Consider the following 17,165-nt stretch of genomic DNA (forward strand, 5'->3'; position numbering starts at 1 on the left):
GACAAGCAGTCAGAAGGTGGATGCTGTGCATCCTCGTCTTGTCTCTACTGGTATAATTAGACAGATTTGTTAATTCAGGTTTTTTGAGAACTGAAATCTGCATCTTCTGTGGCTCTTTGTGATTTGTGATTATCTGTCTTAAAGGTAGTCCTTTTTGCCTCCTTTTGACAGGGTATGACACATTGTTTCAAATGCCAATGTATAATTTGAGTGAAAACAAAGATATTTCTTTTGCAACAGGTTATATTTATAATTAACATGTGCAATGTGCTCTGTGTACAGGCAACACACATATGTTTAACAGGAACTTTTGGGCTGTAGACAGATCATTGTAATCAGAAGCTTTCTGTGTCATTTCAAGTTAAAGGTAGCATGAATGCTGTTTGCAGTTCAAAATCGCTGCCCGTAATTTGAGCACAGCCTTCATGAGGCTTTAGATTAGTTTAGAACTGTGATACTCAGTGAGCCATCTAATTGTCCCAACTCAGTTTTAAGCAAAATTCACTTATGGTTGTCTCCAAGGCATATATACTACATGTTTGGCTCATTGAGACTAGTTTGATCCTTAATTGTTGACATTGGTTACAGGCCTGGTGTTAAATTCCCCTAAACAAATAAAGACTAAAGTAGCATTTTTCAGGCTTCCTTCTACTACTCCCTTTTGCTATGGACACTAGCGGAGCAATTCAAATCGATTGGGGCAAAATCTGCGGACCACATTCCACTTGCCACTTTTTCAATTAAGCACATCTGTGTCCTGTTGACTTTGGTAATATGTGTTCCTGGTCAGAAACACTGTAAATAGAATAAACTTGATTACAGAAAAAGTTGGCCCTTCCTTGCAATTTATAAATTATTTTTAAATTGTGACCCAGCTCACTTTTAAAATGTATTCCTGTAATTCCCAAATTATGAATTGCCAGATTAAAGGGTGAGCTTGTATGCTTTGTGTGCTAGGGTGAGAAAAAAGCCATCTTTCAGGATATGCAAAATAAGACCTGGTAATTATTTCACGGGAACTGTACAAGGTATGGTATGTGGATAGTTGATATGTTTTTCTTTGCTGTGTGTTATTAATATGTGTATGTATGTGTGTTAGTGTGAGTAGCACAGTGGTGCAGTGTTTTGCTGTTCTGCTTTACAGCTGCCGGAGACTGGGTTTGAAAGTCTAGCCAGTGCCTTTGTTGAGCTTTCAAGTTCCCTGTTGCCTGTTTTTATCCAGGTACTCTGGTCTTCCACACATATTCCAGAGACATGTAGATTAGTTTAACTGGGGACTCTACAATGACCCATTATAACAGTATGTCAGGACTGGATGTGTGTTTCGCAATGGACTGGCTACAAGTCCAGCAGCATGTTTCTATTTTGAGTATATTTCCTTTGGGATGAGCACTAAAATCCTGAAGAGGCAGACTGAAATTGGGCATGGAAAATGGATGCTTGTTTGTGTCATATTTGTAAATAGTTTAATTTTGTATTTTTATCATAAAATTTGTGTTTCTCTCACTTAACTAAACACTTAAAAGGCAATTTTCAATTTATATCTCCAGTCCTTTCAGACTTGCTCTGATATTTCTCAGTTCAAAATGGTATTTCACTGCCCCCTACTGGATTTAAAGTAAAAAAAAACTGGCTGCATTACCATTGTGCTTCATTTTTGGAACTCTGTTGGTGCTGGTAGTTGTTGCAGCTTGAAATATATACTTTAATAAATTACAAACTCTATTGTCCATGCAGTGGACTGGTACCTGACGCCAGGGTTTCTTTCCAATATGTCCCAGATTTTTTTAAATTCCATACACATCCCTGAATTGGACTAAGACGGTTTTAGAATGCTATGTTATTTTATGTTTCAGAGCTCTTTTGCCTTTCTGTGCAGCAGTTTAATAGTTCCAGCATGAACTAATAAAAAAACAGACCTTCTAAATAACATGGTATCTGACCTTTGAAATTGCCCTGTGTTTATAAAATGGATCCTCTTGTTTCTCAGATGCACACATGAATTCAGTGCTGTTTATGTAGTAGTATTAAAATGATGCTCAGTCTCAATCACATATTACGTGTACAGTAATGTACGTATTTACATATACATATACATATTTGTTTACAGGGAGTGTTACTCAGGGTCTTGGACTGAGTGAATGATTATCTCTGGTTTACGGTTCTTTCATGATTGGAGGAACCACATTGTCCCATTGTATATTTCCTAGAGTGCGTACAAAACAATACAAAAGCTTGTGTTTGTTTTACTATCTTACTTTGCTGATTTTTTTTTTTGTTCTTTATTTCGCCTTATACAATTTCTTGTATTTGGAATTTGTTAGTTTTCGCATACCCCTTGGGGTTAGAGCGTAGGGTCAGCCATTGTACAGCGCCCCTGGAGCAATTACAGGTTAAGGGTCTTGCTCAAGGGCCCAGCAGAGTAGGATCTCTTTTGGCAGTGACGGGGATTCGAACCGACCACCTTCTGGATACCAGCACAGATCCTTAGCCTCAGAGATTTAAGAGGTCACTGCATTTTATTTATCAGTATTTATTTATATTGCAGGTACTGTATATCATATTGGGTTTAAAACCAAAGTCTCCTTTTCAAGAGTCAATTAAAATTGTTGTTTAAATATCTATGAATGACACATATATTTAAAGTATCAATGTAAATGCTTAACATGAAATACAAGTGTATCTTCAACCTTGGAGTAATACTGCTGGTTCTTAAACATGAGGAATTGTACTGCAAAATGTAGACTTTGGGCCTTCATTTGTGCCAGGTATTTAAACGGCTTGTTTGTCTTGGTTGCAGGCAGCCGACGAGCTGTGGATGTGATGGAAGTCAGCACACAAAAAGGCATGGAGATGAGCATGGCTCAGTTTGTTCGATACTACACAACTCCTGAGGCCGAACGAGACAAGCTTTTCAATGTCATTAGTCTGGAGTTTAGCCACACTAAGCTTGAAAACCTGATCAAGCGCCCCATAGTGGTGAGTGACGCTGGACCTTCCTTCACAGAGCCGGGGCAGACAGATCCAAGTGCGTGTAAATAGAACATTCCTTATGTACTTGTGTTAATTTTAAAATGTGCTTCCGCTTGACGCAGAAGATCAAATGAGTGAGGAAATAGCTGTTCAGGGCAGGATGGGATTATTAGATAAATGGTGTACAAAGAAAAAAACAAAACAGATCTCTGCATTGTACCATTTGCAGTAAAGCATATCACAGCCATTTTCTAACTGTCTGTTAGCCTTGAAATTTTTATACTTTTACACACAGTAATTTTGTTTCCATTGTTTCTTATCTCTATAAGAGTTTATTACAGCACTTGCTGCTTAAATGTTTGTTAGGTACTGCTGAAGTGTTCATTTAAACTAACAATGCAACCTGAAATTTTGGAGTCAGAATGTGCAGTTCATCCTCTGAGATTTTAGACCTATACAGATACTTATTCAGTCTCCATGCAGAATAGTATATTGTCATAAATTCAATATTGGAATTGGCCTAGAAATATGCCCTAGGTGAGGTACAAGGAAGGAATGTTCTGCAGTATGTGCTTACAAATCTGATGCACTGGTTTAATGCAAGCATCATGCAAGGTGTCAGAGACAATATGTTTGAAAGTGGGCAGGTGCTGTACTTTAGTGCATAACTCTGGGGTTTCACCAGGCGAGTCACTCCAGTCTAGAACTATGGCCATAAGCGTGGAAACTTTATGACATTCCTTAACATTCACAAACCTGTCTAATATAATTTATGGTTATGGGGAGACAAAGTTTAAGATAAACTGCATTTCTCAATTTAATATACAGGTATTCTGGTTAAGTTTGTCATTTACAGTTTACTTGTAAATTTGCAGCATTTGACTAACTACAGATCCATTATATGCATTTTTGGCAGTTCATTGCAATTTCCATGTACAGCACACAATTTAGGCATGTGCAAAATGGTAGTGTGTGCTTAATGCAGTTGCCACATGGCTGTAGGATCTTTGATTTGAATCCTGCCTAGGTCACTGTATATACAGGGTTTGCATGTTCTTCTTATGGTAGTGTAGTTTTTTTTCCAGGTACTCAAGTATTCCTTCAGCATTCCCAAAATCTGTAGACTATATTGATTGGAGATTTGAAATTGCTCCCATTTGTGGGTGTTAAGTGTTGATGCATTCATTAATGGACCCTACCACTGACTAGTGTCCGTTCAAGCCAGGAAAATAAACATGCTTTATATTTGCTAAACCAACGGTTTGAGCTTTGATGATGAGACAATCATGTTTATTTCATTTTTTTCCATTTATTTATATTTCATACTTGTGTTGTGCTTATTTTTAAAAGAGCAAAACACTGAAATTGTGTGTCTTTATAATAAAATTTAGTCTGCTTTCCACTTGTCTGGATTCTTAACCCTTTAGATGTTTTGTAAAAATGCCTCTATTTTCTTATGCTCCATATGCAATAAAAACCTTTACTCTGCTATTTAATTGATTCTTGCTCTCTAACATGTTTATCTTTTACACACTTCTTCTCCCCTCATGTATGTATGCTTTTCCTTTCTTATACCTCTCCACCAATTTGTTATCAAATTTCTTTACCTCCTGCTTCCTTTCATTTCCACTACTGTCATTCCTTCCTCTTCTGTAAAAAAAAACAAAAACAAATGAACCCCAGCTTCTTGTGCCGTCCAGACATTTTACATTATCTTACTGCTTTCGCCTTAAATCCTATTCAGGGTTTCAGGAGAATATATAAACTCGGGTCTGATACTGAAGTTTCTTTATCTAAATCTATTTTCTTTACACCTTCACCAGTGATGGCTCATAATCTTATTTGTGTGCTGGTTTAAGTGACGAGTTCTGTCTGTTCCTGCTAACAAGCATTGCCTTGATTTCAGATTGACTTGGTGGACTGGGTGGACAACATGTGGCCACGGCATTTGAAAGATAAGCAAGTCGATGCCACTAATATACTCTCTGAAATGAAATATCCCAAAGTGCAGAAGTAAGTTTTTATAATAATTTTGATATGACAAAAGACATTCTAATCTCAGTGTGAGTGCCCACCATTCTTTTTAAAAATAGTTGTGTGTTTTCATTTTATGTGGGAACATACTGTAATCAGCTTAAACAATAAGGGCTCCTGTAATGATACCCAACTTTTTGGATGGTGTAGGTAACACTTTGGATTCTTCTTAAGATATAAAACCAAAAGATTATTGGAGGTTTTCAAAATAAAAACCTTACAGTAGAGCAGTATCTGCCATTAAGTCTGAGGACGATTGATGTTGATTTGACAATTCAAAATAAATTTAATTCACTGATACTTAGGTGCTTTCAGGTGCTGATTTTTGCTTGCTTTATTCCTTTGCAGTTTCTGTCTAACATGAATATCTTTTGACAGTAAAGAGGTTTCAAATCAGAGGTTATATAGTTTATATATATATGCTTTTCTGTTGTCTAATTTCTTGTTTATAATTGTGTTTTTGTTTTGCATGGATTCCCTTTTGTTACTCTGAGTTCATTTTTTTATCCTAAAGATGTGCATATCAGATTAAATAGCATCTCTATATTGGCTTATTTTGACTGAGCTTGGCTGTATGTGCAGTGCTGGTCCCTCCTTTGCTACTGATGAACCCAAAATAGGTTCCAGCTCTTTCCAACCCAGCTAGCAGGTAAAACCATTTCAGAAAATGGATGGATAACTCAGAACAGGAGGTTCTGAAATCAAATTAAATCAATTAAGGGTCATGGAATGTTAGAACCATTACTGCATCAGGTACAATGCTGGAACCAAATCTGCATTCGGTCCATTCACAGAGACAGCCACACTCAAACTCATACAGGGTCAATTTACAATCACAATTAACTAAACAATTATGTCCTTGTGGATAAGAGAGACAAAACAGAGTACCCATGAATAATGAACTTTAATAACGCTGTACTGTACTTTTCCAAGTGAAATATCTTGCATGTAAAACTAAATTAGTTCCCTATTCATTGACTGTCTTTGCATAGTTCAAATATTGAATGCTTAAAGTCACAAGAAAACTTAACTTAAAAGATGAAATCAAATTTTATTTATTTAATAGACAGAAAGCACCTTTTTGTCATGAGGGAATTTAACTTTATACAGAAGCTCAAGAAATATTATAACAAGAAACAACAACAACCCTCCTTTACACATAAGAATTATAAAAAAGGAGAAACTTTTGATTTAAAAAAAAAAAAAAAAAAAAAAAAAATAGGAGACCAGTCACAGCGAGACACTGTAAAGGCATTGTGCTGTTGGTATGAAAAGTCCCAGTGGTGTTTCCTGACACACTGCCCTTGAATAATGTGCTGGTGTCCCATAAAGAGGATGTGCAGTATTGTTCATAATGACCATCAGTTTTGTTTTCATTCTATCCTCCACAACTTCGTCCAGCGGGTTGATAATGTATCCCATAACTGACTGATACATTAAGCAAGATATTAATAGATGGTCATCTCTTCAAATCATTTTAACTTGTGAGAATGAATAATTAAATTGAATATAATTTCAGAGCTCTTATTTCTGTGAATCCCTGTGTACAGTATGTAATTCATTCATCTAGAATTTTAAAAGGTCATATACAGTATTAAAAAGGCTGGCATTAACTAATTTGCAGTTTTAGTACTGGATCACAAATATTTGAACTTTGGCACAATGGAAAGAATCAAAAGACAAAGAAGTGCACTGTTTTGGTTAATCAATGAAAAGACATCTTGTTCAAACTCCTCCTTTTGTGTTTTACTGTGCACTCTAGTCATTAATAACAATTTCAAGTTAGCTACTAATTTAGTGGTGCATCAGTTGTTCAATATATAAAACCAATGTAGGAAGCACAGCATTTTAAGGCAGAGATGCTTCTCTGAGCATCATTAGTGCATGATAATTATACATCTCCACCTTCTATAACCTACATTCAATTAATGGAAGTCATTAGGTTTCTGCGCCTTACGATACCTGTTTACTGCATTTCCAGTACTTGTAATAATACAGTATATTGTATGTTATTTAGAAATCAGGAAAGTATTGGTAGTATTTCTAAAGTCTATCAAGTAATTTCAGGATGCATGGATAAGGAATGTGTTTTATCTGTTCACAACATAATTCTTCAGTCGGTTCAAAGTATGTTGTAATTTAGCTCACAAATGCAAGTCACACACTTCTGTTTTAAAGAAAAAAATTAAAAATCTACTTGGGACCAGATCTGAAACAATCAAGCATCAGCCACACTAAGTCATATGTTCTGTGAATGCATCACCATCCAGACTATTCTGGTGAGAAATATTTGCTTATTTATTAGACAGTGTTTAATTTACAACTACTCCTAGTGCTTTAAAGGCAATATTTTTCAAGAATATCAGATAGGAAAAGGTTATGCAACAAAAGTGTTGTGATATTGCATACTACAGTAGATTACTGGAACAATCCCACCTTATCCTCCATCACTAAATTAGAAGGATTTGTCTTGTATTATCTAAAAATAGAACAAACAAACTTCCTCATCAGGAACAGTGCAAAACAGCTTCAGAATATGGCAAACATTCTTTAATATTGTTCTAAAATAAGTCTATTTGGCCCCTGCTTAACCTTTCTTTTGTATATTGTTGTTTTGTCATAATGTTTCAGTATACATGAGGAATTACCTCATAATGGGTTCTTTGTTCAAATAACTCTGCGAACTGGGTAGGGGTTGGGTGTTGGGTGTGGGAGTATGACTTAATGCAACTTAGCTTTAAGTATCAGTGTCTGAAATGTTCTACAGACTGAATTCTTGATTAAACCTGTGTTTTACGTAATGTGATGTTATCTATATGCTCAGTAAACTTACGAATAAAAAAGACATTTTGAGCTTTAATTTAACTTTGAAAATCTTATCATGAATGGCTTTGCATTAATAATGTTGTTACTCAGAGCTGACAGGCTGCATAATAAAGGTCAGAACTGAGAGGACATAGTAGATTAGAGGTCATGGATGAGGAAATCAGAGCTCTTTGTCCAGCTTTGGGGGAAGGGGGCTTTTTTCCTTAACTCTTTTCTGCCCAGTTGGAGTTGACCATTGGATGTTGGCGATGTTTGCTTTAGTTATTAACTTTTTTTCCATCCTCAAAGTTTATATGATCTATGATGAAATCTATGGGATATCAATTTTGATTTATCTACAAAGACAGGGGAAGGAGTTATTGACTTGTTAGTTTTGGGCAATTCAGAATTAGTACCCGGCTAATTAAAGTTCTTTTTCCTTTTGATTACTGCTAAGACTGCAAATTAAGAAAATCAGGAAATAAATGCCTTTTTTTATTCCTCAGTTTTACTGATTTTCACAATCAGTAGTGAAATATGGTTAAGATAAATAATTTAAGACGTTTGCATTTGTAATCATGTAATATGTTGCAAGTTGCTTTTTTAATGTTGTTAATATTGTTTTCATAAATACACTGTTCATTTAAATTGATAAAAAAGTTTATACATTTCAGTATCTTTTTTTGTAGTGAGGAATGCTTTTAAGATGTACATCTTGTCAAACAAAAATAAAGACTATACATGTGCATGATACACTTACTATCAAAACATGAACCAAGCAGTGACAGCCCAAAAGGTTATGGGGAATTAATAGAGTTTACTGTTGTTTAGCAAACAAGAGTTTAGGACATCTGTAATTAATAAAACAGTGTCATTCAGATGAAGAAAGTCCATATCCACACTGACAGTGCTGTCATTTGCTGCACACTTTGCATCTTTGCTATTCACCAGCAGACACTGGCTATGTTCTTTGATGTAAGCTTGTACTATATGATGGGTGAACTAAGCCACTCTTTAGTTAACAATTCAATTTTTCCCCTCTAGTATTTTGTGAGTTCTGCCATTGCCGTGAACATTTAAAATGTTTTATCTGTGAATTTACCTTTGAATGTGGTTTCAGGAGAATGCCTATTCTTTCAAAGGTAGCCATGTAAAGGATCGTTAAATGTCAAACTGATAGCTCAATTTTAACAAAATGTACAAGGAAGAGATGATTATCGAATAAGTCAAGGTATGAAGGAAATAAAAAGTAAAGCAAAACCTTCATACCCATTAGACCTTCCAAAACAGGACTGTGGTTTGTTATGCCTTGTGGAGTCTTTCATTATTTTTATACCTCCTAAAACCACAATCAGGCGCATTCCCTTTTATGTTAACAATTTTCTCTCTTTATCTCTTCCTAAATCCTGGCCTTTTTCCCTCCCATGAGAAAGCATTACTTTACCAATTAATTATTTCTGAATCAAGCCCCAAATCACAGCATTCAGGAAAGACTCTACAGAACTGCAAAACCACCATATCAGAGTGCCCTCTTGTGGCTCCAAGTGTTTCTGCACCCTTGAGGCATTAGTGGTCTTTAAAGAGCCATATCTCCCAGGTACTCTCTATGCTGAGATCTTTCCTAAAACTGCCCATGCAGTCCCTCATGGCCCTGCTTTGTGCTGCCATCTACTGGCCTGAAAATGTTTTACTTCCTGCCTGGGTAACTTGATTCACATACTGTATTTCTTTTTTGCTATGGACTTTCTTCATTCCTTCCCGTTCAGTCCTTGGTAGCAACTCTACATTCCCTTTTCACCCTTCAGAGAGATGACTATAAAGCCAATCTTGGAATAATTCCAGGTCATACTTGAATGACATCTGTGGTGAGTGAAACTTTGAAGTTGTAACGGGGACACCAGCTTAGAACTCCGTACACCCTGTGAGTTGTTGAAAACAGGAAAATCCCAGCCTTATTCTTCCATGTAAGGAATGTCATGGCCCATGCTTCAGTGCCCTGGGCTGTGTGCCTTCTACAGGTTAGGAAGTGTTTTTGTTAGGGCCATCTCTTCTTTTGTAATGGAAGATGAGGTATCTCTAGCATCCAGGAAGTATTGTCTCTGATGTCTTCCATGTGTCCTTGAATTGCATTAAATTTGTGTGCCAGGCACTCCACTATATGAATTCTTGTGTGTCCTTGGCATTGAGATGACATATTGACTGTTGCTGTATGTGTAATATGTGATGTTAGTCCTAGCCATTTATTATGTAGTGGGTCAATGTGCCCTAGTAGAACCTGCACATGGCTTCAGTTGCCCTGTTCACCTGTTAGTCAAGCCCAGTCTGGAATATAAATGAAAGAAAGCCGAAAACTAGAATAAAGCTTCATAAAGGGAATGAAGAAAGGGAAAACAAATAAGTAAATTAATAAAAAAAATAACGATTACTGCTTGTGGGTGACCCCATCTATCCACAGTGGCAAACAGCAATGTTCTCCCCCCCCTCCTCTTCTGTGCATTGCTTAGCACGTTCTGCAATACACTGGCACTCCATCCATAATTAGTTCTTAATTATGCACCCAATGGGTAGGTCCCAGCTGCCTGTATGGCAGAAAGCAGGTTAAGAGAATGTATGCTTGTCTAACTAGCCTGTTACTTCATTGTATAAGGTTCTGTTCAGTAAAACAGAATTTTGTACAAGTAATACTTTGTTTCAGAGTAACACCTGATAATTACTTCATTTCTTGCTTCTTAGAGAGGTAATTTTAGTATTTATCAATATATCTATTTTTAAGCTAAGTATATTAGATTTATGAAAAATCTGTGTTACCTCTTGCAGAGTATGTGTATACAAACTGAATATTGTTGCTTACTATCTAGTTTCACTGATTTGTTGTAGAATAATAATGCAACTTAGTAAAAACTATTTACCCTTTCAAAGATGTAATTTGTTATGAGATTTGTATTCATGTCCAAATCTTATACTAGGTTATTAGTAAGATATGCTTGTGTTGTTTTGACTATCTGCAATGCAGACTGATATATTTATACAGAGTTAATCTCATCACTAATTACACTGATTGACATGGTGGCACAGTGATTAGCGTGGCTGCCTCACAGATATAGTGTCCTGAATTTGCTTACTACACCTGGTCATTATCTTGGGGAGTTGGCCCTGTCTTCCTGTGTCTGTATGGGTTTCCCTCTGGGTACACTGGTTTTCTTCCAAAATCCCTAAAGATGTGCATGTTTGGTTAACTGGAAACTCTAAATTTGCCCTATGTGAGTGAGTGGGCCCTATGAAGGACTGGTACCCCATCCAGGGTTCTTTGCTGCTTTATGCTGAATCCCAGTCAAGAAAAGGAAGCATACTGGCAACAGATCCCTATGTATATTTGGTCCAGATATTTTTGTCCAGTTCCAGAAATGTTGCAGCTAAAGAAAATGTAGTTTGGGATTATGTTCTTCTTCATATTTCTTTTCTTCTCTCATTCCCTCTCTCCGCCTCTCCCTCTTCTCACTGCAACAGTGTACATCATATCATTCAGTTTGCCTCCTCCTCTGATCGGGCTGTGGTTGCTAGGCAACTAGCTCTTTGGTACTGGAAGTCAGTGATTCGCTGGCTTTGGCCGCCTCTCAGTATGATCCTCCTTAGCCTATCAGCTGAGGGTTATCACAAGCGCAGCCTGCATATTGTACAGCTTTGATTCCCAGAGTAAATGAAGCTCCATGGAAGAGAGCGAGAGTAAAAAATAAATTAAAAAAAAAAGCCAGCCTTCCTCGAACTGATGCATAGGAATGATGTATTACTCCAGAGAAACAAGGAAAGGAGGAAAAGGGAATCTGGTAGGTCTATAGACAAAAGAGGCTGTGAAAGAAGGAGTGAGTGACTGACAAGGAGGAGAGGGAAGAAAATGTCTAATTCATGTTGTTTTAGAAGGCTTTGTAGTTTTTCTGTGATTCAGCCATTTGCCACTGTGGGTGCCTAGACATGAAGCAGGAAAGAAGGCTGCTATGGTTTGTCTTCCCATTTATGTTTCTACCTTTGTGGTAAGAGGTGTTTTGGAATGCGTTTGCATGCACATACTGCATGCTGGAGAGTCACCTGCATAGAAGCAGGTGTGCTGGACCGACACTGCAAGGAAAAGCCACATCAGTAAGCCGGCATTTGATCAGAAACAAATAATGCACAGTTTGTTTTAAGGCCAGTTTTTTTTTTCTTTGTGCATTGCTTTTGACGAGCTTTTTCTAAATGGCAGGGTTTTAAAGAAGACATTTTCTGAGTATTGTTTCTTGTTGGAGCCTACAGGCCCAATGGATGAAAACTAGTTGTTGTGTTCATTATGCAGTACAAGGTCATTCAGTGCTGCAGATGTATATTTTCTGATCCCTTCTGCACATCACTTGTGTGGAGAACCCGCACATCCAATGTACCTTTTATCAGTAGCAGCAGCTTCTTCCTGTCTCCATTTCTGCCTCTGTTTTCATTTGTTTACTGCCTTTTGACCACTAGGAGCAAGGACAATTAGACCAGCAACAGGGTGATGGTGGACATTTTACACTGCCCTTCAGCATGACTGTGTAATAATAAAACTTTTAGATTTGTAAAACTAGGCAGCATTTAATGTTTTGAAAGGACCATTTCCAAGTGTGAATAGTATCACAGAAGCAATAAATGCATGTTAATCTTTCAATTTTACGTAATTTTTAAGCTGACAAATTTTATGTTAATTTAATACTCTTACCATCATATATGATCATCTGAAGGTACAGTTTAGTATAATTACAGAGGCTTTCAAGTTGTTCTATCTGACATTTGCAGTATACTGTAATAGTATATACCGGTGTGAATAAACATTTAATATATGTCAATGAGAAACCAAAACTGTAGTGCTTTGGTTAAAAATTATTTTCCTTTTTCTGCCATTCAGATCTGCAGTCAAAATGAGATATGCTGCAGTAGTAGAGGATCTTGTAAGGACCTGGATACCTAAGCTATTGCTCTCTTGGGAAAGGGAGGGGCAGCCAACTGAAATATAAATTAATTTTTTTTTTCAGGTACTATTACACTAAAAACACATGGTGGATTGTGAAATATACAGTGAACATACAAATGATGCTTTCAGGCAAGATTGGATCTCTATGCTTATACAAGGGCTTAGCTTTAGTTTGAGGTTTTTCCTGTGGTATATAAATAGGCAAACTTGAGTTTTTTTTAACACTTTTGTCCTCCTGCAATGTTGACTGGTTTGAGTACCTCATAATATGTTACTTGGTGTCCATTCAGAATTGCCAAAAAATGCCTTGGATTCGGTCTTTTGGTGCTGCAGACAATTTTCTTCCAGCAGATTCTGGAAGCAAATTTCCTGCCCCGGAGGCAAAATTCTGCTTCAGCTGCATATCTTTGCTTTCTTTTTGGGTGCATGCTACTTGAGAACGTTGTCTTAGGTCAATTGTTCTTTTGTTTATTTTTTCCTTTAAACACATAACTTGTGTATTGTTTTAGTGGGCGGGGACCTTTAGATTCTTTCAGTAGGACTTGGCTATTCTTTTGGACACTATTTATAGGCTCTTAGCAAAAAAGTTTAGCCTCCTCTTTACTTTTAGGATTAGTGCGTAAAAGAAATAATGTTATAGGGGAGAAAAAACATTCAGCCTCAGGGGAAAATCCTGATAGGTAACCTGAGCTTAAATTGGTGACAGTATAACCTATTGTCAATTGTTTAATGGCACATGGTTGAAATCCAGTCTGTTAAGGTTCATTTTAAGTGGTTTTCAGTCTATTATGTTGCATATTGTAAGGATAAAAAGAAATGATGAAATGAGTGCTGTTTTATTTGTGATGTAGTTGACAATTCAGTCTGATACAATACCTTTTTCTGCATGAGTCCAAATTCTGCTGTAATCTCAGTTACAAAGAAAGCAATGTAATTAAACTATTTTTTTTAGTTCCTTTAGTATATTCTATCGTAAAGATAATGGAAGTCAAAGCTAATTTTAATATTGCTAGGTTTTGTATGAGAATGGTGTATTTTTCAGTTCAGTATGTAGTCATTATGGCATTTGACTGCTATATAAAAATTGCTAATGGTGCCAATCCTAGAATTGACTTGGAATTTAACAAGAAAACTGTGTTTAAGTCTCATGAAGATGGGAAGGAATAGATTCAGTGACATTAGTATTATACTTGTTGTTTGTTCAATGTAAACAGGATAGTTTTATCTTGGTATTAGTTAAGTCTTTTTTGTGTTTTGAGCAAAGTATCCAAAGAAAAACTAAGATAATTTTGTATGCATTAGTATATTAGGCTAATAACCATTCTGAGCCTACTTAATCCAAGTCAGGATCATGGGGGTTCAGAGTCTATTACAGCAGCTTCAACACCAGGAACCAACTCTGGATGGAGCACTAATCCATTACAGGCTGCAAGCAGGTCATACAACCACACATGCTCATTTAGGACCAGTGTGAGTAACCAAATAGGGAATATCGAATAACATACAGTCAGTGCCTGGCTTGGATTTGAACCCAAAAGTAAGGAGGGATGAGTCAGCAGCAGTAACTGTTGCACCCCTAGTTATCCAGTACTTATCTTTGTACTGGTCAAGTAGAAATGGTTTATAAGAATCTCAAAATAGGTTGTAATGAGAGACTTAATATCATTCATAGCTGTTTCATTTTTAGATGAATCTCAGAAATGAGCATCAGATTGCCTCAGTGAGGGGAGTATAACATTTTGATATGGAAGTTAAAGCCGGCATCAACCAGGAACCAACCTTGGATGAACTCACTCCAGCATGCACGTGTCTGTGCTTTTTCATAATGGGCAAATTTAGAATTCCCAACCAGCCTAACATGCACATAGTTGGAATGAGAAAGGAAACTGAAGTAACTGCAGAAAACCCACCCATTCAAGTGGAAAATGTTTAGATTCCACATAGACAGTGACATGACCAGGAATTGGATCAGTGAGACAGCAGAACTGCTGTTCCCCTGAGCTGTGCTGAATACTTGTGTTTCTGTAAGTGAGTGTCATTAGGTAATTCATAGGAGTTCTTTTGATTCCTTAGTGCGGTGTTTGGCCCTGCATCTGCTTAATTTAGCCATTTACTTGAGGGTGTCAAACTTGTCTAGTTCTAAGATGGCTAAAACAGAAAAAATTACAGTACATGTCAAGGAGAATTGTGAATATAAGATTGCAAAAGTAATAAAGTCCCTTGGAGATCTGTGATAGGACTGTTAGTCTTACGAATTTACATAAATAATAAAATGTGCATTCAGGATTTTGAAGTACACAAGATATTTGATTATACAGTGAAACCAAAATAGCAGTCACCAAAAATACAGTACAGGCAAGCAAATATAATTCAAAAAGATTTGGAGAGCATTCAAAGCTGGAAGGATGCTCGATGGATTTAATGCATTGCACGCAAGTGAAACAAACTGCAAGAGAATCAGAGAAACATATCCAAGTACAACATATAGTTTTCATAAAATCTGTTCTGGTCAGTTCAAAAGCAAATTAAACAGCTGATAAAGTTGCATCCTATATTTGAAAATAGCAATAGAAGCAGACTCTTTTTTTTTAACTGTGCAGTGTACTACTTTTGTAATATTTGGAGCACTGAGTGCAGTTGTGGTCATCTCAGAATTCAATAAAACATAACCATAAGGAAGTCATGTAAAATAAAGATGTTCTATCAGTATTGACCAATTACATTTTATTAAGTTTTCATTTGCTATATGTGTTGTGTCAACTAAACAATGCAGTGGAAAGAAAAGCTCCACTAATTTCAATTAAAATAAAATAAGACCTCTTTATGTTCTTAGTAATCTGTTGAACTATGATTGTAATTCTTGGCACAGCGTAAACCAGTGTTGTGTGCCTGCTGCCTTGGCATATCTTGACAGTGTGTAAGGTTACTTTAAATTAAGATGATAAAATGACTGGTGATGCTTTGTGGTTAAGTAGGTATGTTTCCTTTCCTTGTAGTGAGAACTTATATTCTGTCTAGTCAAGCCCCCAAGTATTCCGTTTTTGAAAACTCCCTCTCTTTTTGTTCCCTTGTTCCATTTGCAGTGGAAACCCCAATAACTGTTCTGTATGACACCTAATTATTCTCAGCTTTGAAACAGTTAATAGGGTACTTTGTGTATATGGCATGCATTATTGTTAGGAAAGTAGAATACAGAGGGCACTTTATTAGTATTTCATAGGCTATTAGGACAAGTGGACTGGTGCATTTACAGAATTTAACCTTTTTCAGTTTGATATTTGTAGCCACATAATTTGTTATTAATACTAAAAAACTTAAAGGACTTGGTGATTATTAGCATGAAATTTACCTGTGTTCTTTATACAGTATGTTTGATAGGCACTGAGGAAAAAGATGCCACACAACATATAGGTGTATGCTGTAATTAGCTTGTCAAACCTCACACCACATTTTAAATGTCCACAGGCTGTAAAATTCCATTTGAAGGAGTAGTAATAGGAGTTTACCTAGTTGCTTGCATAAAATAAGTATTTTTTGTATGGAAATGCAAGTGAAGCTGCTTTGTTTTAACGGAATATTAAGAAGAGATTTATTTGTAAAGAACCGATCACTTTATTGGGTGGCACAGTGGTGCAGTGGTTAGCACTGCTGCTGAACATCTTCACATTTCTTGGTTAGGTCATCACCCAGGGCACTCTTTATGGAGACCCAAGTTAACTGACAATTTTAAATAGGTCCATTGTGAGTAATCAAGTGTGTGTGAGTATGCCTTGTAATAGACTGGTGGCCCATCTGTGGCTGGTTACTGCACTGGCACTGCTGGAAAGATACAGCCCTCATAACCCTGAACTGGATTATGGAATGATTGCCACATTATATGTGCATGTCAGGCCATTTTAATTGTTTGTGTAGGTGGAATGTTATATTATGCAGTTAAACATAATAAGAAACAGGTAAGCTCAAATATGTAAATAACAATATATTATTTTCTATCTTTCACGTTCTCTTTACCAATTAAGATTTAAATAATCACCTAGTGTGTGGTAACTTAGTGTAATATAACTTGTTCTATCAACATCTATCTTTTACTTCTTTTCAGAGATTTCTAATTATATACTGATGTATTTGTTCAGGCAGCTTCTTCAGTCATGTTCATGTTCCTTGCTGGAGTTGTGACTGTTTTGCTTGTTTAAACTGAGTAATCTACATATAACATATAGGTGTTTATTGTATTACCTTGTGAGCTTGCCTTACCATTTGTTTCTACTGTTTGTTTTTTTTTTTTTTAAAACCTGTTTCCGATGTAAAATCTAAATATATTACATTAACTGTCAGTAACTAAATATGGCAGGAACAATATCAGCTTTAAAAACAGTAC

General features: G+C 36.4%; 1 protein-coding gene across 6 annotated transcripts in view; it reads left to right on the forward strand.

Moving 5' to 3' along the window:
* The window catches only part of LOC114668495 (lysine-specific demethylase 2B), a 110,410-nt gene that overhangs the window by 24,787 nt on the left and 68,458 nt on the right, over positions 1–17,165 (forward strand). For 4 of the 6 annotated variants that reach the window (XM_028824264.2, XM_028824267.2, XM_028824266.2 and 1 more), the window contains exons 5-6: positions 2,801–2,979; positions 4,880–4,986. In XM_028824264.2, the coding sequence (XP_028680097.1) occupies positions 2,801–2,979; positions 4,880–4,986 (286 nt within the window). Of the gene's footprint in view, positions 1–2,800; positions 3,029–4,879; positions 4,987–11,491; positions 11,637–17,165 lie in introns of those variants that run through there. The other 2 variants (XM_028824269.2, XM_028824270.2) reach the window with 2 other exon arrangements.

Source organism: Erpetoichthys calabaricus, chromosome 18 (assembly GCF_900747795.2).
Source record: "Erpetoichthys calabaricus chromosome 18, fErpCal1.3, whole genome shotgun sequence".
Taxonomy (NCBI): domain Eukaryota; kingdom Metazoa; phylum Chordata; class Cladistia; order Polypteriformes; family Polypteridae; genus Erpetoichthys; species Erpetoichthys calabaricus.